Below are 26,510 nucleotides of genomic sequence, written 5' to 3' on the forward strand. Positions count from 1 at the left end.
TTATTAATTATTATTTCTGAAATAAATGGCATAATCATTATTAATTTTTATATTTTATTTAAGGCATTTATTAAAAGCTGAAGTCTTTTCATAAGTCTTTTTTTTCCATTGACGTTAATTTTTTAACAATTTCAGATGCTAGACAATGTTTCTTAAAAAATCTGTAATATCATGTGCTTTCCAATCTTAAAGTTTATATTATTGACAGAACCTTCAGAATAACACCAAATGAGCGAGTGGCGCCAATTTCGGTGTATCATCTGGCAACCCCCTTGGACAAAAATCTAACGGCAGCGCATGCGCTCTTGGATATTGTCATCACTCTTTTCAATACAGGCACTCTAGGTACAACAGATGAAAGGGCAGCTTGTTTCAGATGATTTTCCAACCAATGAATACATTAAGTTTTTCATTGTTGAATTTAGCAGTATTAATTAATTCTCTAAAAAAAAGAAACTAGTTTGATTGCTCTCCGAATGTAATATTGAAGAACATAAATATTTGTGTGAAGAAACACTTAATATCAAGTTAACATAAAATCAAATGTTCCCAGACACTTTAAGGATACAGTAAAACGTAAACATCAATAATTAAGAAAGCTTGCACCAATCTCACACCATTAGTGATTTATTTTTGCTATCATAAAAAGTAATTTTGGAATACTTAAGATATCTTCAGAAGATTGTTTACAATCAAGTGCGAGAATTTGTTAGTGTTTTGCACTCTTCTACACTTCCACGTAAACAAAAACATACTATATGTATATTTTTAGTTGTGTAATAAGGATAGTTATATTTTAATTCTTTAATACCTGTTAATTGTATTAAATAATTTTATAATAATTTTATTTTTATCCCCTTCAGTTCTGGTAAGCCTAATTCAAGTTTATCTTAATATTCTCTCTGTGCTACGTGTATGTTTGATTTTAAAACTAATTTTATTTTGAATTCTGCAGCAGATATACTTCCTAAATTGATGTTTCTTGTTTTATATTTTATCGTTAAAATAACTTTGACTCTTAGGTGCATTATATCTGACTGTAATTATAAATTTTAGTGTCACTGAATACCAAAACTGGTGTAAGTTACTTACACCAAGTGGTTCAAAAGAACATTCTTGGTGTTTTAGTACACCAGGAACTATCTTTGGTTCTTGTTGCAGTGGAACATCAAAGACCAAGCGTTATCTGTAATGTTATCTGTGTTGTTATGTATTGTTTCTTACTGTGTGTAATTATAAATTTAAGTGTTACTGAATACCAAAAATGGTGTAAACTACTTACACTGAGTGGTTTAAAAGAACATTCTTGGTGTTTTACTGCTCCAGGAACTAGTGTAGCGGAACACCAAGAACCAAGAGTTATCTGTGATGTTTCCCAATACTAATTTTTGGTGTTAAGACACTCTAAAACTTTTTTACAGTGCTTGATTACAACCAAAAACCTGTTCTTTGACTTACATGTTCGAGTACGTTCAAGGTGTAATTATGTAATTTTATATGTTTTTCTGATTAGCTCTTCATTTATTATATCATTTAATACTTGAATGTCAGATTCATTTTTAATAAGACAATCACACTCAAGGTTATTACGTGTACGAAACCCTTAAAAATATGAGATTATTATTTTTATTTAAAGCTATTAAAAATCGTAACGACTTCATACATTTTATGCTCAACGGCAATTTTATCAAAAAGTAGTTGTTCAGTGATAATTGAATTGAGGCCGAAACTCGAAAATACTCGAACTGAAGGTAACATCCGTGTTTAATCTATTTTCATCAATGAACTCAGAAAATCAATTTTCTTTTAATAATAGTGCTATATAGTATTTAATGTTGGTAAATAGTTTTTATATCAAAGTGGTATTAAGATATTTTCTTCGCCTTTAAGATATTTTCTTCGATATTCCTGATGAATAAATTATTTGTACGAATAATCGTGTAATTCTAATTCGTAGGCTGATTTCATTGAATTTTTTACTGATTCTATGGATTTATTTTTTATGCTTGGCAAGTCTTGTTCTTGATTTTATTCACACTATGATAATTTATTTTTCTCGCACAGATAACACAAAACGCTTTCCTTTAGAAAAAGTGGAAGCCATGGTCTCCAAACTAAAGTATATATAAGTAATGATGAAAATACGAATCAAATAATGAAAATTTCAAAAATTTTTATAGTAGAACCAAAGAAAGCAACTCGCGTAAAATGATTAATTCTATGTTGTCCTATAATTTGATACCTTTTGTGTAACTTTATCACATCTAAATGTCATTGGAGTCGAGAAATGAAAAAAAAAACTATGCTCTCATATAAGGAACAGACCATAAATGATGCCCCACTATTTTTAATATTATTAACCCCTATTCCTATATTTTGTCACTAAGTGTCACACTTACCCCTATTCCCATTCGTGACATGCTACTCTATATTACATAAAAATGTACTAGCAGCTCAGATACAAGGCACATGTTATTGGTCATATATTGAATTTTATTTTTAATTTTTAACTATGTGTTTTAATAAAATTTGTGAGTATGATAATGCTTAGATACGTACTTATTTTGATGAAAAAAATCTGAAAACTAATTGTATAAAATTATTTATCTCCTTATTTAATATTTAAATTTTATTATTCAAATTTTTGAAATTAAAATTTTAATTATTAAAATTATCAAAATTTAGTTTTAAGCTAAATGTGTGATACCATATTTCTTTATTCCCCCCTTAGTCACAAATTGTCACAATTTTAAGAATCTTCCTAATTCCCTTCCTACAAGCGAGACATCATTTATGGACGGTCATTAAAAGAAAAACACTTTGGAATCAACTTCTGCTAGCATGAGTATTCGGATTAAAGAAGCTTGGATAATTGAGGTTTTACTATGCATACAAAGAGTTGAATTCAATGAAAGGAGAAAAAAAAAAGGGGGGGAAGACTTTACAGATACCTAAAGAAATGATAAAACAAATTCTCAATCAAAATTTACTAGGTCGAGAAAACTTATGTGTATTCTGAAAAGAAAACAGCAAATTAAAACGAAATTCGCCAACTTTAAATTTCACCTGTTTCAGCTCTTGCTCCATTCATACATTAATACTCAATGATTTCTAAATGTTTAATTTATATTGGAAAATGTTTCGCACAAACGATAAACCCTCAAAACACGTGCAAACATAAGAAAAATGATTTGTTGGAATTTAATTTTTATGTGGAAATGCACTTTAATGACTTATTTTTTACTCGAAAATTTTCAAAACCAGTTTTTTTTAAGACTAATGATAATGCCTTATTACATATCTAATATTATTTCAAATGTATTGAAAAAATTGGATCCTGTTTTCCTTTTAAAGTGTGTCATAATTTACAGATGATCCTGGAATTATTGTTTAAGGATTTATAAAGCTTGAAACTACATTAAATATTTAATCTCCTTTAGGAAGAAACAGAAGCGGATACTGTATTTTTGGCTACTGGATACAAAGTGATGTTTCCCTTTCTTAGTGACGATATAGTCCGAGTTGTTGATAACAAAGTTCAACTTTACAAATTTATGTATCCACCACACTTACCACATCCTACTCTTGCCATCCTAGGTTTAGTACAACCAAATGGTCCTGGTTTTCCTGTTGGTGAAATGCAATGCAGATGGGCTAGTAGGGTGATGTCAGGAAAACTCAAACTACCATCTAAGGAACAGATGATAGCTGACATCGATGAAAGATTGAAATGGATTCGTGGAAGATTTGTCGATTCCCCACGACACACATTGCAAGTTGATTTTATTTCTTATCAAGATGAGCTTGCAGAAGAAATCGGAGTTAAGCCTAATTTTTGGAAAATAGCTTTCACTGATCCCAAATTGTTTTGGGCTCTTTTATTTGGACCTTCTCTTTCTTACCAATACCGACTGCAAGGACCTCATTCCTGGGATGGAGCAAGAAATGCAATACTTACTTATAAAGACAGAATAATGACTCCTTTGCAGAGACCAGGACATCAGAAAACAGAAAACAAAAAGCAGTTGATGAATATGCGGTTAATTATCAAATTATTATTTTTGCTGCCATTTTTGTATTTCTTTTTTCTAGTTATGTTTAGGTGAAGTTTTTTTTATATTTGATTCAGAAATAATATCTTTCTGTTTACTGTAATTGGAAAAGAAAGAGAAAAAATTCTTGACCTTTTATTAATTTTAGGCACCTTTACAGTGTGGAAAAATCAGTTAAACGCCAGTACAGAGTGGCTAATCTTGAATTTGACTTTGTATTCAATATTTATTATTATTGAATGCTTTTCTTATATGCATGACTTCGTATCGGGTAGAAAAAAAATTGATTCAAATACGTTTTCTTACTTAAACTGCCATCGCTCACCAGAAAAAGTGAAATGGTAGTGTGTTTGTCATGGCATGAAACACACAAATCTTCAATTGTTTTACTCATTTTTGGAAGAAAAAAAAAATTCTTTCTTTAAAATTCAAAACTTCAAACATTCTAGAAGTTTCAATTTTTTTTCCTTTTTGAACAATAGTGACTTTATAAAGTTTCTACTTCATAGTTTCAATTGAAACTTATTTAACAACTTGCCAATTTATGATTGCGTAAAGTGTGCTAAGTTTCTATTCACCTCATATTTTTTTGTTAATCTTCTACTTATTTTCATGTCTTTTTTTGTAAGAAATGTATTAAATTAAAAATTGAAATTAGTTAATAAATGTTATGAGCATCATTTCTAACTGAGTCATACTTACTTCTCTTAATAAAAAATCCTGGATTTCTGCACAGTTTTTTATTTCTATTGCAGAACTCAGAAATGCATATGTAAGAAAAATCAAATTTATTTTTAATGATGCTAAATCATGGATTTATATTTCTAAAGGTAAAATTTTATTTTCCTCAAGAAAACTATTTACCAAAGTTGTAGAAAATTATTGTTATTTTTTTTAGTTCTTAGTTTTTTTTTTTTTTTTTTTTTTTAAAAATGTGAACTAGTAAAAATAATGAAACATAAATTGTTAAAAATTAGGACAAATTTATTAAAAAAAATTTTCGATCATAATAAAAAATTTATATTGTTCGCACTAATTTCTAAGGCTATTATGAATGAGAAATCAGTAATTGAGCCAAAACAATCAGGTCAGATAATTTTAAAAATTAAAAATTTCAGTGATAAGGGCAAAACATTTTTATTCGAATCTACTTTTAATAATGCAAACATTGAAATATTTCCCTCTTTAGATAATCGTGACAAATCTGAATTTATTGCTATTGTTAAAAATATTGGCGAAGAAGCTATCTACATAAACAAAAACTTTAACTTTGGCAATATTTTCTTTAATCCTGAGTTTAACGAAAATTCTTCTCAAGAAAGTATTAATGATTTAGAAGAGGATGTGGAATTTTGCAATTTGATATCTACTACACAAGACATTCTTGAAATGAGAAAATTTGATTTAAAGAATGAAGATTTTGACCTTGCCCATTTTCCATCTGATAAACAAGAGAAATTGTTACCATTGTTAATTTCAAGATATGATGTGTTTTCTAAATCCCTTAAAACTTTCGGGCACTCAAATATAATTTACCCTCAAATCATATTTAAATCAAAAAATCCTATGAAATGCTATACAAGATCAAGTGAGAAAAGATTTAATGGAATTAAGTGAAGCAGGTATAATAGAACGTAATATTTCTTCTTGGTCTTGCCCTTTAATTGTAGTTAATCCTAAAGACCCTAATGCCCATACTAAGTTTAGACTGGCCCTTGACCTACGCTTGATTAATATCATTACAGAGTCCGCAACATAATCATATTAATTAAACTACAAACAGTTAAGAATGGTTTTCATAATTACTCATACATAAGCATTTTATGTTTGACTTGTCATCAATTCATTATTATCAAAATTTAAATATGTCAACAAAAAAATAACTCTTTTTCCTAGATTTTTTATGTTATTTCAAGTTGCGACAATATATATTTGCATGACTTACAATAAAAGTGTTTTTAATTTTTCAAAGTGTATATGTGATATTTTAGTCAGCTAGGTCTTTTTCCATTTAAGGGGGTAAGTTAGGTTTTTTTTCCGTTTAAGGGGAGAATTTATGATGTGATTATCTCAATGCTTGTTGTGCCATTTGTTTACTGGCCTTTCTCTTACTGAAGCGACCTCTTGGTTGTCTTTGGCCTTTGCGAAATATCTAGGGCTCAGCGCCTAGCGTATTGACTGTGGAGATTCTCGCAAGCGCTAAAGAGGGGACGCTATCATTTGGAGATAAAGCAGTATTCCCCGTGGAGAGTTGACTGAAGGTTGATTTTTTTTCTGCATTTTTTTCACTCTACCTGTGTGTGCTCGCAGATTGTGGATCTCGTATTCATTTATTTTTTCATCAGTTTGCAACTACCTTCTTTTAATATTAATTGTTTTAAATTTGTAACTACATTTTAACAACATGATAATACATAAATAATTTTGATATCTTCTCCCTAAAGCACACAGGGAGGGCCTGGATTCACACGTGGGGTAACTTACCTTTTGCCATTATACGAATGCCATACCTTCTGCAATGTCACTAATATCTTACCGAAGAATTTTCGAAGTCACTAATGTCTTACTGAAGAAAAATAAAAGATGCCTCTCCAAGTTAGTCTTTCCTTTTGAGATTTTCGACCACAGAACCTGACCAGGATTCTTCCCTGGGCTTAGACCCTAACAGCATTCACCATCGAATTCACTACTCCCAATAAGAGAACCTACTCCCGTGTAACAGTTTGTCTTCATGGAGAGTTTGTCTCTCTGGAGAAAGCAATAATTGGACAAATAAATAATGACAATGATTCATCAATATGTTTCGTCAAACACTATTTCCCACGAAAAACAACCAATTTTTCTTCAACTAATGTTAATCATCATCTTCAGGATAAATATTCTACTAATAATGCCTACCTCCAACTTACTTCAAGAAACTACCATGATGCTTACCATTAAAAAAAATTCAAATCTTTGTTAATTTAAATATTAAAAAAATATTTTTCATGGAAAAGTCAGTCAAAAATCTAATTTTAAAGACGTATAAAAAAAAAGTTCATTAAAAAACGAATAAAAAGTAAAATTACTTTAAGAGGACCAGCATTTAAGCTCTCCTGTAAAAACTAAAAGGATCATATTTTCTAAATGAGTGTTACCCCATAACTATTTTGAGCATAAATTAGTCTCAAAGAGGCTTGAGAAAAAAAGTGCGCTTTTGAGTCTGGTTTAGTACTTAAAATCACGTAAACTAATAAGTACATTTACTCCTTGAATAATTAAGATTGCGTCAGAATACAAAAATGTTCAAATATTAGGTCATAAGTCATTAAATGCGCTGAATTATTAAAAGGACTACTTGAAGTTCGCTTAGGATAAAATGAGTTTTAAAATAATACATAAGCACTGTAAAATAAAATTGTAAATGATGTAGAAAAAAAATATAATTTTCATGGAAAAAAACTGTTTTAACACAAATACGGATTTTTTATCTTTTCTTTCTTTAATCGCTACCGACGCACAACAGAAAAATTCTGAGTTTCTTTCTGTAAATTTTGCCTATTTCTTCATAGTGAGCAAATAAACATTTTTCATCCATTTTTGAGGAAATAGATTTTTAATTGATATTAATGTATACTTTGACGAAAAATTAAATGTTTTGTTTTCAAAGTCTAATGTAAGGAAATTTGCTTCTTATTAAAAGAAATTCGACAAACTAAATTACTCTTAGATGTAATTTAATAGAATTTGAAATACAGAAATATACACCATTAATACAAATTTAAAGCATCAAAATTTGCAAACATGTATTTAAGGCAACAAAAGCCACAAAAAAGTTGAATATTGCCATAAATTAGCAATTCAACAAAGTGCATTTCTTTTGTATATTTGACACTATAATGAAACAAAGAATGACTTTAACAACATCTAAGAGTAGTAATAGTAAATAACACATATGTTACAATAATGCGACAATAATACATGTATATATATATATGAATATTAAAAATGGATTAAAGGCGTAAATATGTACAAAAAATACTTTATATGACCGAAAATACAAAACTATAGAACAATATATAAAGTAAAACATATGCACCAATTCATCTATTTAAAAAAATCATTTAACAGAATTGTATAGTTTAGATAACTTGGCAAGGTATGTAAAAACAAATTTTAAATTTTTTAATGCTAAATTCAAGCAAAAAAAATTTTTAACATTATTTTCTCTTATTTTTTAGGTAAGAAAACACTGCATAGGCTAAAAAATTGCGATTTTCAAGCATATTTCTTTTTGCTTAAAAGTTGTAAAAAAAATTATTAAAAATAGATAAATTATATGTTTAGTCGAAAAATTCACTTCTTCAATTTTGACGGATATGTACAGATGCATTGGAGTTCAATTTACAACGAAGTGATATAGTATACCATGAAGCTAGATTTGTGGCAGGCCCTTTTTAGACTTAGATTAATTTTTATGTAAATTCTACTTATTTGAGAAAAAAATATTGTTGAGACTGCTGCTATAAACTGTTCACTTTCAAGTGTAAAATAGAAAAAGAATAAAATTATAATAATGAAACATTTTGATGAGTCAAAAATTTCATCTATAAAAAGTACTTTTTCTGACAAAATCATTACTCAATATTGGCCCTTCATATACAGGTATAAAACATACATAATTATTATTGGAAATTACATACATCTGCAATACTAGTTTAAACATTATGCACTGATACATAAACTTCGTTTTCAAATGCATTTACAATCCGATTCGATATCAGTTATTCTTTTTTATTGTAGCCGGTTAAAAACAATTTGGTTTTATTGTATTTTTCTTAAGTTATTAAAAATAACTTATTTATTAGTCTTTCAGCCATCACACGATGCTTTATAAAATCTATTTCTGATTGAGGAAGTATATTTTGCAAAATACAAATAAAGTTTTTGGCACTCGTATGAATAAAAGCATAGACTTTTAGTTTCATAAATAATTATGAGACAAAATAGTTAAAATCATTAAAGCTATTTATTTGGGAATAGGTAATAAAATTACAATACTTTAGTTTAGTAGTATACAGTTTGAAAAGTGATAATGTTAAAAAAGTTATTATATTAATTTCTAATGGCTTAAAATATTTTAGCTACAGACTATTCTACAGATCTGCAACCTAAAATCTTATAATTTTTTCATTCATTTACAATCCTTGAATTATTTATCAAAAGTGTTAAAAAAATATCAACGTAGTAATCTTGAAGCTGTAAATATATATTTAACTTCAAAATATCTATCGTAATTTTAAAGACACCATTCCCAGCAAAATTTCAAGTGGACGAAAGAATTCTGAAGAAAAATTTGAGATAGTTTAGCTATCTCAAATCCTTGACAACTACATGACTACAACTATGACATATACAATCACATTTTACTTACGACATTTAACAACTGAAATTAAAAAAACTGCACCAAATACGTGGAAATCATAGATCAAAAAATTAGGTGGTAGTTGATATCTCACCCAAGCTTTGAAGGCGAATTTAGATTCTACCCTTCTCTTAGAGGCTTGCATCTTTTTTGCATCTAAGTCAATTACCAGCAAAATTCTCTATTACTAGAGAAAATTAAAAATGTTTTTTATATATCCATGTGTTTTACCTCTTCTGGTTCAAAAATTGCTTAACGAACCTATACTTGCCTATTTGCCTAACTTATTTTTAAATCGATTTATTTTAAGTTCTTTCTGATCCTATCACGCAATAAAACTGATACGTGTCACTTTTCTCACTGTAACTCATCTGACAGCTAACTGAAACGGGTCACTTTTCTCACTGGTAACTAATACTTGTCACTTTTGTCGCTGTTAACTGATCTAACAGCTGAGTGATACGTGTCACTTTTCTTACTGGTGACTGATCTCACTTCTAGCTAATAAGTGTCATTTTTCTCACTGTAACTGATCTAACAGTTAACTGAAACGAGTCACTTTTCTCACTGGTAACTAATACGCGTCACTTTTGTCGCTGTTAACTGATCTAACAGCTGAGTGATACGTGTCACTTTTCTCACTGGTAACTGATAAGTATAACTTTTTTAATTGGTAATTGATCTAACAGCTGAGTGATACGTGTCACTTTTCTCACTGGTAACTGATAAGTATAACTTTTTTAATTGGTAATTGATCTAACAGCTGAGTGATACGTGTCACTTTTCTCACTGGTAACTGATAAGTATAACTTTTTTAATTGGTAATTTATCTCACTGCTAACTGATACGCGTCCCTTTTTGATCAGTATATATATATATATATATATATATATATATATACGACCATTAAGTATCATTAACTCGAAAAAATTAACAATACAATAAATAGACCCTTTTTAATAGCCAACAGGGCATAAATTTTCAAGACTTAAGATAAAAAGAAAATTACGGATATTTAAGAATCCCACCGTAATAATCTAGTATCCTTTAGAATATCAAATATTCCATCCATCAAATAAAAGAAATTTACTACCTCACTGCTAACAGATCCGTGTCACTTTTAGCTCGGTAATATGCTTAAATGTGATATTTAAGTATCATAAACTTAAAAATATAAACAATGCAATAATCAGGTCATTTTTAAATAACCAGCATTACATAAATTTCAAGGCATTAGATATAAAAAAAAACGGTAGTTTATGATATTCTATTCCGTCCGTCCGTATATTCCATCATAATATTTTATTATTCATTAGAATATAAAATCATCAAGTGAAAGCATCAGTATTCTAGTCAACTTTTCAGACAAAAACATTACCCTGTTTTTCAAAGCTCTTTTCAAAAATCTTAAATACTTTTAAAAAAGCATTATGTATTAATGCTTATTGATCACATTAAAGTACAATGATACAAGATGTATACAATAAGAATATTTATAGATTAGCAGAATAGACACTAATTTATGTAAACGCATTAGCAAACACAATTAGACATGTGCATTTTTAACACACATGTGTATTTTTTACTATTTCCCCTTAAACATAGGTAATTATAAACAAGGAAGAATTGGAATTATTTCAGACTTAAAATTCAGCAAAGGTTTTAAATATATAAATATGTTTAATTCAAACCATATAGTTTTAAAACATAATCAAGGATATTACATAGTAAATTATAATCAAACTGCATTTGTATGCGGAGTAATAAATATATTATAATAGCATAAACAATAAAATAGTGATGTGATGCAAATATCTTTTAATTAGTTAACGAAATTATTTAGAGCTATTAAAGTAAAGTGGGGAAAATACTCGTAGTTCACGTCTGCTCTAAGATTACATCGAGAACGTCAATAACGTACAGAGAGGGTACAAATATTTTAGGTTAATGTCGATTTTGTTAGATCAGCAACCAAGTGTAATTTGGTTGTACTGAAATGTATTTTTTAAAAACCTTTGTCAATAATTTAATAAGTTGTATTTTTATTAATTTCGAAAGAAATTGTGACATTTTTTGCACCATTTAATTCCATTTTGCACCATTTAGTTCCATTTTGCACCATTTAATTCCATTTCGCACCATTTAATTCTATTTTGCACCATTTAATTCCATTTTTCGCCATTTTATTTGCACCATTCCATTTAATACCATTCAATAAAATCCAGTCATTAAATAATTTTTTAAATAATAATGTTTAACTCGTTATATTTTTTAAGACAAATGTGCTGAATATGCTCTAATAAATGTTAGTTTTGCCCGTTTTCAATTTTACCCTTAATTACTCGTGGTGTAAATTTTGCGTAATTTTGCGAATTTATCAATCACCATAAATTGTCTACTTTGTTCCTTGTATTTTATATTCAACTAACCCAAGGAGGAGCATTATTGTAAGGTGATTATGTTCACTTCTATGATTTTTTCAGTTTGAGAAATGTATAAAATATATGAAATATAATAATATTATACATAACAATGTATAAAATAAAATAAATTATTTTTTATTCTTTGAATAGTTTCAGTTATAATTGTTGAATTGTTTTGAAGTACTAAAAGTAAATATCCCACAAAAAATAAGGTTCACATTAAAAAGCCATACACTATGGACAACCAATATGGACTCTTGTCGTTCATAAAATATTGTTTTTACACTCCTTTAAAATATCCTCATCAAGAAAAGTCGAAAATAATGTAAAAATAAAATGTGTCAAATGCTTATAAGCTAAATCTAAAAAGATCTTCAGCAGAAGAAACTACATGAAACCAAAAAAGTTTTTCTTGTACTTTCTGATATAAAATGAGTCAAGGGCACATAATTTTGAGTTTAAGGGACTAACTGTAGAAAATAAGCGAAAACAAAAACAAAAAAGAAGTTTCTCACTTAGTTTCGGAAATAAAATTAGTCAAATACATTTGAATTGAAGTTGAAGTGATATCTAACTGACGAAGCTACACGAAATTCAAAAAAAAATTCTCACGTAGTTTCTGCAATGAGTCTTAAATTAATTTCAGAAACTGCATAACAGATTTTAAGAAAGTCAACCCAAAAGTATCTGATAAATTCTACACACTGACATGGTGCGTTTTTAGCTGCTTATTATTTCATGATGAAGAGATGATTTCAGGCATGGATCAAGGATCAATGCATGATTAAACTCATGTTATTTCTAATGTTAGGCATACATTGATTGCAGAAACTATTTTGATGTTAATAAAGTCAACCTTAAAGTATCTGGTAGATTACTTTCAGTGTTTTATTTTTTTCTATTATATTTCATCATGATGGGGGCAAGAATTATGTTTTTAAAAATTCATTCATTTTGTTTCTGTATTTTTTTAAGCTGTAAACTAATAGAATGAAGGTATAAAAAAGGGAATAGATGCAGTCGTAATGCTTTACGCAATAAAATATATATTTCGAAAAGCACAATATACATCAGACCTAATCTGAGGTTTTTACCAACAATCTTTGTAATAATATAGCTTATAATATAACTTTATAATAATATCAAAATCAGTGGTCGGAAGTAGCGCGCTACAAGTAGCAAAACTACTGTAGTCACTATTTTTTCCCTCCGTTGTTTGTAGTGCAGTGCGCTACTTTTTAAAAGAAGGAGCGTAGTGAGTAGATACCTGGCAAGCAACTACTTTTAACTTTAATTGAGTAACGAAACAAAGTTCAAAAGCAAAAAATTTTTCGAATTTGATTGGTTCAAATCCTTCGCGGGCCCGTCAACACACGCAATGAGATTGTCTCTGTGGCAAAGAGTGTGATGCTGAAAAAAATTCGGTGCGAAATCGGTCGAGTTGTTCCTGAGAAATCAAAATGTCTGACTTTTTAAAATTCAATTTCACAGGAACTATGAAGTACGTTTTTGTGTCTGATTTTGAAACTTAAAATATCGTCTGTATTAATTAATTAGTATATTTGTGATACATCCTCAAACCATTAAAATTGAGTCCTAGAACGTGAAGATCCGATCATTAGATCAAAAGTTATTCGGGGTAATCCTTTTTTTTAATTTTTCGCACTGTACTTTACTTCTTAGGGATTTAAGAAAACATTGATGACTTAAATCACAAATAATTGATAATTTTCCAGCATTTCGTAAATTAAATACTTACTGTCGAGAAAAGCATGGAGTTTGCAGGTTAAAAGAACAAATTTGTAAGAAGTGCTTTAGAATAAAAAACTACTTCATGTACACATGAATTGAAACTTCTTAATAACTTCTCATATTTAACCAGGCCAATTTTTTATTCAAAATCCTTCTGAATATTGAAAATTAAGTTCTCCAGTTAAATTTGTCTTCCAAAATCTGTGAAGTAGTGACTACGTTTCAAAAGTAATTAGTAGTCTCTACATTTAAAAAAAAAGTAGTTGTAGTCAACTACATTTGTAATAAAGTAATTGTAATTAACTACAAGAAAAATGTAGTTTTCCGACCACTGATCAAAATATATGAAATAATTAGCAGAATTGTCAAAAATAACAAAAAGAAAAATTGGAAAGGAAAGTTTAAATATATATAATATATATTGTATGTGCTAAACAAAATTTATCACGCAGAAATTTTTATTGTTTGAGTTAGTGTGAGTAATTAAGGGTAAAAAAATACTAAATCCCTGATGAAAAAATAAAATATTTACACTGAAGCTTGGTTTTGTAAGTCGTATTTTTCAAGAAATTTGAAGTGATCACGAATATCGCCTTCTTCTTCGCTATATCTTAGATTAACATTTTGGTTTGAGTGAACTGAAACATTATAAGATTTTTTTCCTGGCTTACCAACCGGATTATTACGCCTCATTGGATAAAACCGAAATCGTCGTCCTCTTAAATTTAGAACAACATTTTTTTGATAGTTACCAGCAGCAAAATGCACCACAGCGCAGTTTGCTTTATCGCCATTCTTAAGGATAATCGTCACAGTCTTCGCTTCATTCTGTTTATCAACAATGGGATCAACTGGGATGTTGTTTTCTCCAACAATGGGATTACCTGGGTTGTTGTTTTCTCCAACTATGGGATTAACTGGGATGTTGTTTTCTCCAACAATGGGATTAACTGGGTTGTTGTTTTCTCTATCGATATCAACCCTAACCCGCATAGTTTTGCAATCGGTATCTTTAATACTGTTCTTAAATTCGTTCAGGAATATTGCTGAGTCTCTGTTAGCTACTGGAACAACGGAGCATCTAAGACCCATGTTTATTTAAGAAGGTCAGGTTGATCCTGTAATTTGAAAATTGTAATTACAGTTTGAATTCTTGGAAAGACGATTGCTATTACACAGATTTAAAGCTGATCAGCGCCGTTCAGAAAATAAAAATTTCAAGCTAATATATAAAAATGCGTAAAATTTCTAAATTAAATTTACACTATGAAAAATTTCGGATCAAATTCCGGTAAAAAGTACCGGCATTCAGGATGCCGATACTTTTTACCGTAAAATCCATTTTCACTCGAACATGTTGCGGAAGAAAAAATCTGATATATCGTAATTTTTACAATAATAATTATCGTAAAATCCCTGAAGCACTCGAATTAAATAAATATTGCTGCAAATATTACGGTATAATACTTTACAGTAAAAATGGATTTTACGGATAATACACCTAAAGTGCCGGTACTTTACACCACAATTTGATTCATAATCTTTACAGTGTACATCACTCAATATATTTCATTTTTGGTTAAGTTTAGTGAAATTTTGTTAGGAGGAAGGTTGTGATGCTTTTCATAAAAACCACGAGTCCGAGCAAAAAAATATTTAAGTTAAAAAATCGAAAAGTCAACTGTTTTCTGTTAGATTAGCAGTTAAGGAAAAAAAATTCGAAGGAAAATTGGAGCTTTAATGTAACTACACTGTCCTCTCTTTTTATCGTTCCTTGTATTAATGTGATATTTTAAATATTCTAAACACAAACGTTTTCGATACTTACTTCAAATTTTCTTTCAATACTTTCTTCAAGCTTTTTAAATGTATTTTAATTAACCGTGCCTTAACAAGCTGAATATGAGATTTTTTTTTCATATAAACCACGAGTTCGAGCAACATAAAAAATTATTTAAGTTGAAAAATCGAACTATCAACTGTTTTCTGCAAGATTAGTAGTTAAGAAAATAAAATTCGAGGGAAAATGGGTGCTTTAATGTAACTACACTGTCTTCCCTTTTTATCGTCCCTTAACTTTATGTGATATTTTAAATATTGTAAAAACAAACGTTTTCGATATTTACTTCAACTTTTCTTTAATACTTTCTTCAAACTTCTTAAAAATGCATCAGTTGAACATACCTTAACAAGCTGAGTGTGAGATCTGTTCCTAAAAACTGAAATGATAAAAAGCAAATTAATTAACATTTAATTTAATTGAAAACATTACTTGCGATTACATAAGATTTAGTTTCTTTAAATCCTAAAACATGAAACAAAGTAAAAATCAGCCCATATCAAAGATATTTTCCCACACTTCAACAAGCCTCATGCTTAGATATAACTTGCTTTAATTACCTAAAATTTTAAAATACAATATTCCATTTAAGACTTTCAACATCCCATCTTAAGACTTTCAACATGCAAACTTTCAAAGCAATTTTTTTTTTTTAGTGTGTGTTAAAATTTACATTTATTTTTAAATATTTCAAAATAAATAATTGAATAAATAATACAAAATTAACCTGAACAATATTATTGCAAGAAAATTGAAATACTAAAGTAATAAGGTCATTGTCCATGTTTAATTATGTCCCGATGCGGGCACAATTCCAAGAAAACTAAAAATTAACGGTAGTTCTAATGTGTTCCTTTCTAATCATCTAGGAATAGGTTAAGCTGTTTATATACACGATATAATCTACCTTTTTTTAAGTTTTTCAAATAATAACGTGTTAATTTCGTATATTTTTTATTGATCCATTGCTGTTAAAAAATATATATTCTTCAAACCTTAATACACAATTCTGTTTTTGATATCTTTTAGGTTATCTTTGATGAGTTCCTTATAAAAAAAAAAGATTTTCTACGAAAAAAACAAAAACTTACCTACTCTTAACGTGGCTAACTGGGATTTCTAATACTAGCAAATAAATTTTTACTTACCATGATTTTCTATATATGAAGCAAAAGCTTATCCGTTATTAATATGACCAGTGATATCTTTAATGCTGACGAATACATTTTATCTCACCACAATTTTTACTGCACAAAACTAACACTTACCTGTTTCTAAAATAGCCACTAAAATTGCTATTGCTGATAAATAAATTTATCTCATCAATAAACTTAGTTTAACAACCTTGTTCAGCCTAATTGTTTTCTCTTGAATCATTAATTTAAATTTATTTCGAGATAATTATATAATGTAAATTATGATACAAATTTTGTAAACAATTTCTTTCTTAATGAAAAATTTAGTTTGATTCATTTTAACTAAAATTATGTAATTAAAAACTGCCCCACAAAAATTTAAAAAAAAAGTTAAATAAATAATCTATAACAAGAATGGACGATGTCATACAATATGCGCATATAATTTTAATCCACTTTATTTTCAACCACAAGAATTATTCAGGGCACTTTCACTTTTAATCTACTATAATTATTTTCATCAATAATAAAAGAAGATTTTCGAGTGTATATATATGATAACATTGAAGAAATATTGACTTTGATGTTTTCTAAAGTAGTAACTATGAGATTTCTTAAACTTCAACATTATCATAGCACATCTGATCCTCGTTTATAATTTAAAGCTCGTTGAACATTAGTATCATTCAACTATTCATAATATCGTAAAAAGCAATCATCCTTTAACTCAATTACAAGACAATATATTTCTATTCGAACTGAAAATTGTGTAGTTTAACCCTCAATTAAGTTTAAAGCGATTTTGTAAGTTAGAATGGTATCAAGATACTGATATTATGGTCCGAAATTAGATGAAAGCTTGAATCCATTAACAACAAAGTTTTTGCCATCCCTTTGATTTTTTCAGATACATAAACTAGCTTTAATATCTGTGTAGCTACAAAAATATAATGATTTAATTTTAAAATTTTAGAGATGTCTTGTGTTTCTTTCTTCTTAACTTAGTATGCGTCAACTTTAACATTTATAAATACAAGTACAATGACTATTTCAATGACTATTCAACTATTTCAATGGCAATTTATGACTAATAATATTATTGTATTGCAATGAGATTATTTTATGAAAATGAAACTAGCGTCTTCGAAGAATGAGAACAACAGGCATGAATTTAATTTAACAATAGTCGAATAAGATATATATATATATATATATATATATATAGCGGATGCACTCTGAAATANCACCTTTTACCTATGTGAAAGTAATAGTAGAGAAAGATTTCACAATAGTAATAGTGATAGTGATTCAAACATCCCAAGTCTAGCAAATAATAGAACGTAGTTACTTCATTTCCTTCTGAAGAAAAGAACAAAAACAATTGCCTAAATTCAAATGATCTGAATTTTTTTTCCAGTTTAGCGTAAAATTTCAGAAAATGAATCTAATAAATAAATCTAACTGAGTTTCAAGTTTTGAATGAGTTAGCTTAACAAGCAAACTGATTTGTCTATTATCCAATCGACGACAACGAGAAGCAATAAATTAGAGCTTTCATTTCCTTAAATATTTATTTACAAATACAAATATTTATTTTTCCATATTTATCAAATATAATATTTATATACAAAATATTTGTTTTTCCCTAATTATTTGTTTAATCGTTAAAACAGTCTATACCATAAAAACTCGTCGTCAATTATTCTGATGAATTTGTTAAGATCCCTTTATTAACTGTACCACAATAATAAAAATATGCTTATCCTATCTTTTTTAAAACGTTAAAACAAAAACAAAAAATTTTTCAGATGTTATAATTACAAGAAGATAATCTTTAAACTACTAAAATCTGTAAAAAGATTTATAAGCAAGCTCACAATAAGACTTTAACTGACCTTTAAATAGTATGGCGTATATAAACAACTCAATTTATAGACCATATTATTTTCGATAGATGGCAACATAGTATGGACATAGCTGTCGGTTTTCGGTTTTATACCCATATCCTCTAGTAGAAAAGAAATTCTCAAAAAATTCCCGCACTGCATATTAATGACACTTTTGAAAAAAAAAATTTTTTTGTTAACAAAACAAAAATATACGATATTTAAACTATTCATTTAGTAATTCATTTTTCCGTTCATATGGAAAAAGTTTATCAGAAATTTTGGTTTTCAAAATTGTAGCTCTTATTACCACAAATTTAGTAAAAAATACGGAACTGAAAAGTCAATTTAGGCAAATAAATAATTTCTATGCCACTCTCTATGATATCATGATAAAATTACCTAATTTTATCTCATGATATGAAACCATATTTTATTGTTAATTTTACGAAAGCGCTTCGGTAAAAATTACCGAGCTTTTAAGTGTTTCTACAGAACTTAAAACACGTTAAATTTTACCATATGCTTGTAGTTTTGACCATACTTTTTTAATCTCAGAGTGGTTTTTTCGAAATTTTTCTATGGTTCGAATAGTTAGTTATAGGCATAAATTAGTTTTTTGATTGTGAATTTTGAGTTAAGTATGGAATAATATAAACTATTAATTTCACTAATTATGTGAAATATATTATATCCAAAATGTTTCGATCACTTTAATTACGTTTTTGAACTAAAATTAAAGTCTGCCGTTGGAATAATTTTGGCACCAGCTTCGAAAAAAGCTTGAAAACATTATGCCCGTGACAAGTAAATAAATCGCATATATTGCATGAAAATTATATCTGAAAATATCTTGAAATGATTTAAAGTTGCTTGGCAAATTTAAAAACAAACACTACAAAGATGTTAAACAAATAAGTCAGCGAAATTAAATATTACTCACTACGATGCTAACATGGACGTCTAACAGAGATCCCGTTTGTTGCAACCTTATAAGTCGCAGAACATTTATATAACTGAAGTCCAGAAAAATTATATTTAGTTGCTCAGCTGGCTAACGCATGCGCTTGCTTAGTGGATAATTTATTGATTTAGATTCCAGGACTTGTTGCGGGGGAGTTAGCATGAAGAGGAATTAACGTTTTTAAAAGATGCAAAATTTTAAAATCTTAAAATTTCTAAAATAATAAATATTGGCTCATAATTTAGAAAAAAAAACTTGCATATATTTATATGTATAATTGGCTGACATTTGCAATAAAATTTTTCCAACAGCCGTGCTAGTAACAAAACTGAAAATCAGTTTTTAGCAAGCAGTTTGAAATGCAGTATTGAATTTTATATTTTAATTTCTAATGATACATTTAAGATACGAGGTCTTGAAGACCAATATAGCTATATGTGGAAAATTTAATTTTATAGTTCTGTAACACTAGTTATGTTCAAACTGTATTTATCGTCTTAAAGTTAGCTTTAACTTGTTGATTAAGTTCAATCATATAATTAGTAACTTTTTGTTCTATTGTTTATCTCATTGATTTCTATGAAATCAATTAACCTGTTCCTTTTGCTCATTCTAAACGGGAAAATTTTAAATAGAAATTTAATATTCCCTTTCTACAAATATACTACTTCAAGAAATTCGTAAATTTTAATGAGATATCTTTTTAAAATATATCTTTATTTAAGACAAAAAATTCCTTAAAACAATTTTCATCCTAAGAAAATGTCGGAAAAGATAAAAATAAGGGACCATGAACAAAAAGGTATTCAAGTTAAAATTACTGTATTATTTCATTTCGTAGAGAAAACGTGTATGGTTTGACTCACTTTATACAAAAGTATTTTTTATATTTTTTTCAACATAATGTAATTTATAAGCCTTCATTTGTTGCTAACCTCTAAACATTTAATATTTTGATTAAATTATAAGCTACCTTTTTTGTAAATAGTTTTTTATGGGCTTACAAATAGGGTCAAACCTCCCTACTTGAAGGTGGTTCGACTCATTATGAGGAAGGCTTGACCAATAGAGATGAAATGAGTTATTGAAGCTAAACAGTAATGATTAAATGTCCAAAATAACCTACAGATAAAAATGTCTAAATGAATAAGAAATACTTATTTACTGGTAAAAGCTAACAAATCTGAACTATAATTGGTAAATAAAATTAGTTTGCATCAATAAAGTGAACTCTATGAATAAAAATATGTCATTGGCTTTTTTGTTGGTTTTTTGGTCTCGTTCATTATACTTATTATATATTCCATAATTTTTCTCATGTTGCATTTTTATCGATTTCATTTTTGACAGTAGTATCTACCAAAATCAATGATTTAATACAGTAAATCGAACCTCCTTTTTATGGCCAGTTAAGCAAAAAATATTTTAAAAAATATTTTAAAAACTAAATAGAAATTAAAAGTAAATAATACATATAGTGGCTTTTAGTATTCTAATATAAGTTAAAAAAATATATTATTTAGTCTATATTGCTTAATTTTTTCATATTGCGATTCTTCTCGATTTCATTTTTGACAGTAGTATCTGTCAAAATCATTGATTTAGTACAGTAAATCAAACCTCCATTAAAAAAGAATATTTAAAATAAAAACATCAAAATAAAAATTTTAAAAAGTATGCTGGCTCTTAAGTATTATAAGTTAATAAGGAATAAAGCTTTTTTCTATACATGTTAGCAATAGAGGGCAAATAAAAGAAGAAATGACATTAGAAAAAAATTACTTTGTTGGGTACAAATGATATCACATGTCATTTTACTGGATTTTACCTGATAATAAATAATTGGCTGATAGAATGAAAAAAACTTGACATTGTATTAAAATTCATGCTGAAGTCTGGTGCTCGTCAATTAAAAAAATTTCATTATGAAAAAAATACAATTGGCCAAATCTCCAATGCTTTCTCTATTAGTAAACGAATTCTTAACATAAATTCTAAGACAATATTCTAACTCAGCGATACCCAAAATGTGTTCTACGTAGAATTAGGGTTCAAAAATGTTATAGGAGTTCCTAAAATTAAGAGTTTTTATGATTTTTTAAACTCGTAATAAGATTTGTAACCAACCATTTATTTATTAGTTATTTAATGTTTTGGTTATTTTTGTGTAATATACTTAAGTAAAAATTTTGAAGGAACGAAGCAAATTTTGAAAATATGTGTATTTTTAATGTTAACAATATATTGAATGCACGCATTGAAAAACGCATTAGTATTTTGCCTCGAACTTGTGAATTTAAAATAAAATAACCAAATTAAGCGATAAAGAAGGTTTCTCTGTTTACCGTTCTCTACTCTTATTTTCGTCTTTTTCCGCTTTTATTTCAACTGAAACCAAAGCTCAGCTTATGCTCACACCAAATTAAAAGTCAGAACTAGATTTGGCACTCTAGACTTGTGAATTTATTTGTCTGGCATAGAGCCTATTTTTAGACTAGTAATAATAAAACCTTACTATGAAAAATATTCACCATTCACATTCGTATATATTTTCAAAATTAATAGTAGTTTTTTGTAGGTAAATGGGCTCACAATTTCTTATGAACTTTATTCATAAACTTTCGGAGCTCCATCAAAAGTAAGTTGGTTCCATAGCCGGAAAAAATGGGAACCACTGTTCTAACTACACGCACCAAGTTACCGAATACTTGCTCTAATGGATGAAGTTTGATATATGGCAATTCCCGTTTAGTGTTTGTCCCATCACTGTCTTCATTATCATAAAACTGTTAAATCGACAAATTTATAATTCGTCGATTAATAGTTTAATTATGTTGACTATGTGAACTTCAACGGCTTATTATTTGATAATGATTTAATATTTTACCATTTTCTTTTGTTGAAAACTTTCATATCTCAACTGCTTAATGAAATCATTGTAAACTCTAATAAATATTAAAAGCTTTTTTCAAGAAATTATTTTATTTTAAAGGCACTATTCGCACTATTATGAAATATGAACGCGGAACTACATTATCATCACAGACCATGCGAAGCATTGATAGGGCGTTTGGCTCAGTTGTTAGTTGGCTTTATTGTTGGTTGAACTAAGATAAATTACTAAACCACCCCAAAGCATAATATTCACACAAAAAACTGATAGGGAGTATTTGAAGCTCTACCTCAAGAGTAGAAAGAGGAAGAAAAATTGCTAAATAGTGACATTTTTCATAGTTAAATTTTTTTCTCTCAAAATTTCCTGACAATAATATTTGAAATATTTTAAATATGAAATACAGATAGTCAGCTGTTTAAATTATTTTTTAATAATAATATTTGTGCAGAAGTACTAAAAATTAATTGTTTTCGCTGTGTCTACAAGTGATACAAGTTAAGAAACCGATTGTCTAATTCGTACTACCTGCTTCCTTAATCATGCTAATCCCAAAAATATTGAGTATTTAAGAAGTTGTTCATGATTAACTCAAAAAAAATTATAATCATAATAAAAAATGTAATACTAAAATTTAGAACTGTTACAAGTATAATAACAGTTACTATAAAATGTTAATGGAACATGATATTACGTTCTACAAAGTTCAAACGTGGCTTATATAAGTGCTGCTTATTGAGCCTGCATTTTCTTGGTATCCAACTTTCTTCATTTTAGGCTTTAAAAATGGGATAATTGATTCGACGGAAGCTTACTGGTACAAATCGGTTAATCACGTTACTAACCAATAATTACTAGACCATTATTGACTAACCAGAGCTGTTTTTCATCTTTTCTTTCATTCCTGGAAATAAAAAACTAAATTTCATTGTAAGGATATTAAATATTGAATTTACTAAAATAGTTTAGTTTTTTTCCTGAGTGATTCATGTATAAATAGAGATTTTCTGCAACCAAAAAATCAGATTAGATAAGAGACCAGATCTTCAGGTGAGATATAAGGGGATTGGAAAATAAATTTGTCCAGAAATAATTCTCAGCCACTTTTTGGCAGTTTGGATGGCTTAAAAGGTTTAATAACCAACCAGCTCAGTAGTTAGCTAGCAAAGAAACAAGTATAACATAACAGAATAAGTTGCTTAACAATTATGTGAGGTTTTTAATAATCTGTTGTGTTTCTATAATCAAAAAATTACAATGAAAGTTATAGTTATTGCTGTTGCACAGCTCCATTGTTTAGCAAAGCTAAATCAGGTTTATAAAATCTGTCTCTCCGAGAAAGTCTAATACAAGAATTGGGTTTGTTAAAAGATCTTGTCAGCAGAGCCCCAGACAATCTAGTATATGGTCAAGAGTGTCCTGATGTTCAGCACATTTCACACAGATTGGGAAAACCTTTTTTTTCCATTGGAATAAGACAGATCTCAAATGTCCACTGATAAGCCTGGTGATGGCCGTCTGGTCCTGCCTACGAAACTTGAGTGATAAAGCACCCCTAGGGCACTTTCTCTGGTACCATTGGTGAACAGATGGGATGATCCAAGAAGCATTTTCAGCTATTTTAGCTCTTAAGAACAGCTCCAAATAAGTTAGTGAATCAAGTGTGTCCAACGGCTTATCAGCACACTCTTTAACCAAAATATCTGTCATCTCATTACCATGTATATCAACGTTGGATGGTATCCGTTGGAAGTGCACCTCACGAGAGGAGGAAAAAGAAAATTTAAGTAACCAATTTATCTGAATAAAAACTTAATTCAAGCACACAGTGACTTTTATTTTTCTGCATGAGTCTCCAAAGCTTCATGGTTTATCCACTAGAGCGATCTCTACTCTATGGTTCTTTAGAAATTAGAGGTAGTACGATTTAGGAGAGGCAACATTCACTCTCTGATTTTATGAAAACTGACTCATCGGTCATAATAGAAATATTGCAACTAACCAGATGAAATGATGCAAAAACTAAAAATAAAATAGCCTATATTGGCCAAAAGATTATATTCTGTTTAATTGTGTGACACAATACATTACACAAACTACATTAATGATTATGTCAAAAGTACAGGAATTGGAATTTTTTCATCATCCCCAATATTCACTAGGTCTAGCCCCAACTGACAACACTTTTTTTTCATAAATTTGAAAAAGTTTTTAATATGAAAACAATTTAAGTCCGGAAATGTTGTAAAACTGACAAAATCTGGAGTCATCAGTTTTTCCAAGTCTTTTTTCCTATACTTGTTCCCTTAACAATTTTTTTTTTACTTATAAGAAAATGTAATCTCAATTTCTGCACTTAAAAAAATTCTTCACACCCATTTTACAACTCATTAAAATCATCTAAAGCTCCTCATTTTCATTGAAAATAATTAACTCTTTGAAAATAATTAACTCTTTGAAAATAACTCATTGAAAATAATACAAAAGTGCAATACAAGAGTTCATTAACTCGCCATCTTCCACTTACCTGAACAACCTGCCGCTTACATAGCAAGATGCAGAGGAAATATATTTTAATGAATGAAATAATTTTTCATATCTGTAAGCTATCACCCAACCTTTTCCTCTTTTAAAATAAGAAATCATTCTGACCTAGTAAATATGAACTGAAACAATAAAGAAAAAAGAAAAACAATGGAAATGAAAATATAGCTACCGAAGCCGACGTCATCAGGGGGTTCCAGCTCCGGAAGCCGAAGAAAAAAACCTTTTCTAACTCTCAATAGTATCTAACCTTTTCTATCTCTCCATTCGTATTGATCAGCCATCGCTGGGATTCGAACCTGGTTCACCTCATATCGTGTAGAGCGTTACCTCAGGGGATTGAGCGTTACCACCTGGTAACGCTCTATCCCCTGAGCCACCATCACTCTACTGTTCAGTTTGAACAATATATCCTCCTAGAAAAAGTCATAGATGCGCTTCTTTCTTATAAATATTTTTTAAAAAATGTCAAATCACTTGCTCTTACCCCACTAGTGGGATAGGATCGAATGCATATGTAATCTCCATGGGAGAATTAAAAATATTAGAATTTTTTAACCGCTTTTTAACCAAACTTTTTAATGCAAGTTTTTATTTCTTTTAAAATTTGTTGCCTGAACTAAAAAAAAAGTCAAGAATCTAGTTTTTATTATTATTTAAGGAAATGCTAAACAGGGCATGTTACGCAACTTGATTGAAATCGTTGCGCGGTTTTTAGAAAGAAACATTAATTAACACGCAGTTTAGTTTGCAGAAATGTATATGTTTATTTAATGTTACATATTGTTTGCAACTTTAACCACGTAAATATTATCACAAAAGGCATATTAACGTTATTGATTTGAATGTTGAGGTTAATGGTTTGCATATCCCTTGTAAAAGTATCCATAGTTCAAAAAAGAGAGGAAAAAAACAAGATCTCTACAGTAAGAAAAGAAAAAAGAACAAACTTAAAAAGACATACATATTACTGATTAATTTTCAAGGGTCATTATTTTATTTGTCTATGTCATCCTACTCAAATAAGATTCAAAAAGTAATTTTCTTCCATTTTTTTTTTTTATAATTGTAAAAATGTCAAGATTATGGATGGTTTGCGTGAACAGCAGTCATAACGGACAAATTTACCATCTAATAATGCTTGCAAAAAATATTTTCATTGATTAGTATGTAGTATATAAAATGATTTTCAGAAAAGAAAATTTGTAAATGTTTCAACAGTGTTTTTTAACAACTTTATCAGAGCAAAATAAGTAAAATAAAAAATTTGCTGAAACCAGTGGCGTTCAGAGGCGTTTGGGTACCCGTGGCAAACTACTCGATCTGATGACCCTAAAAAAAAGCGCAATACGTAAGACCCAAAAAATCGCTGATTGCCTAAAAAAAAATCAGATTCTATTTTTAAAAATTTATTTTTATGCAAAATAATTGCAAAATGCGAAATGCGAATATGCGAAATTATTGTATGGTTAAAAAAATTTCAAACAGAATATTATTAATTGTTCTCTTAAATAGAAAAAAAGGTTAGAATATTTACGACCTAAACCTTAATAATTAACTCTGTTTTAAAAATCACATTTTAGTTCTCAGAAAATATTTTTCTTGAGCTAAATGCA

The 26,510-nt window shown here is 28.6% G+C and overlaps 1 protein-coding gene and 1 long non-coding RNA gene across 2 annotated transcripts in view; one reads left to right on the forward strand and one right to left on the reverse strand.

Annotated features, from left to right (window-relative positions):
* The window catches only part of LOC107450462 (flavin-containing monooxygenase 5-like), a gene marked incomplete in the record, with an annotated part of 19,697 nt that extends 14,965 nt beyond the window's left edge, over nt 1–4,732 (forward strand). The window contains 1 exon segment of the mRNA XM_071187304.1: nt 3,441–4,732. Coding sequence (XP_071043405.1) covers nt 3,441–4,106 — 666 coding nt within the window.
* Nucleotides 4,733–7,751: 3,019 nt separating this feature from the next.
* LOC139427015 (uncharacterized) lies at nt 7,752–19,511 on the reverse strand. The gene is made up of 3 exons (XR_011638135.1): nt 19,437–19,511; nt 15,758–15,850; nt 7,752–14,749 (listed from the first exon to the last, which is right to left on the reverse strand). It is a non-coding gene; the product is annotated as an uncharacterized lncRNA (long non-coding RNA).
* Nucleotides 19,512–26,510: the final 6,999 nt, after the last annotated feature.

This window comes from Parasteatoda tepidariorum, chromosome X1 (genome assembly GCF_043381705.1).
Source record: "Parasteatoda tepidariorum isolate YZ-2023 chromosome X1, CAS_Ptep_4.0, whole genome shotgun sequence".
Lineage (NCBI taxonomy): Eukaryota > Metazoa > Arthropoda > Arachnida > Araneae > Theridiidae > Parasteatoda > Parasteatoda tepidariorum.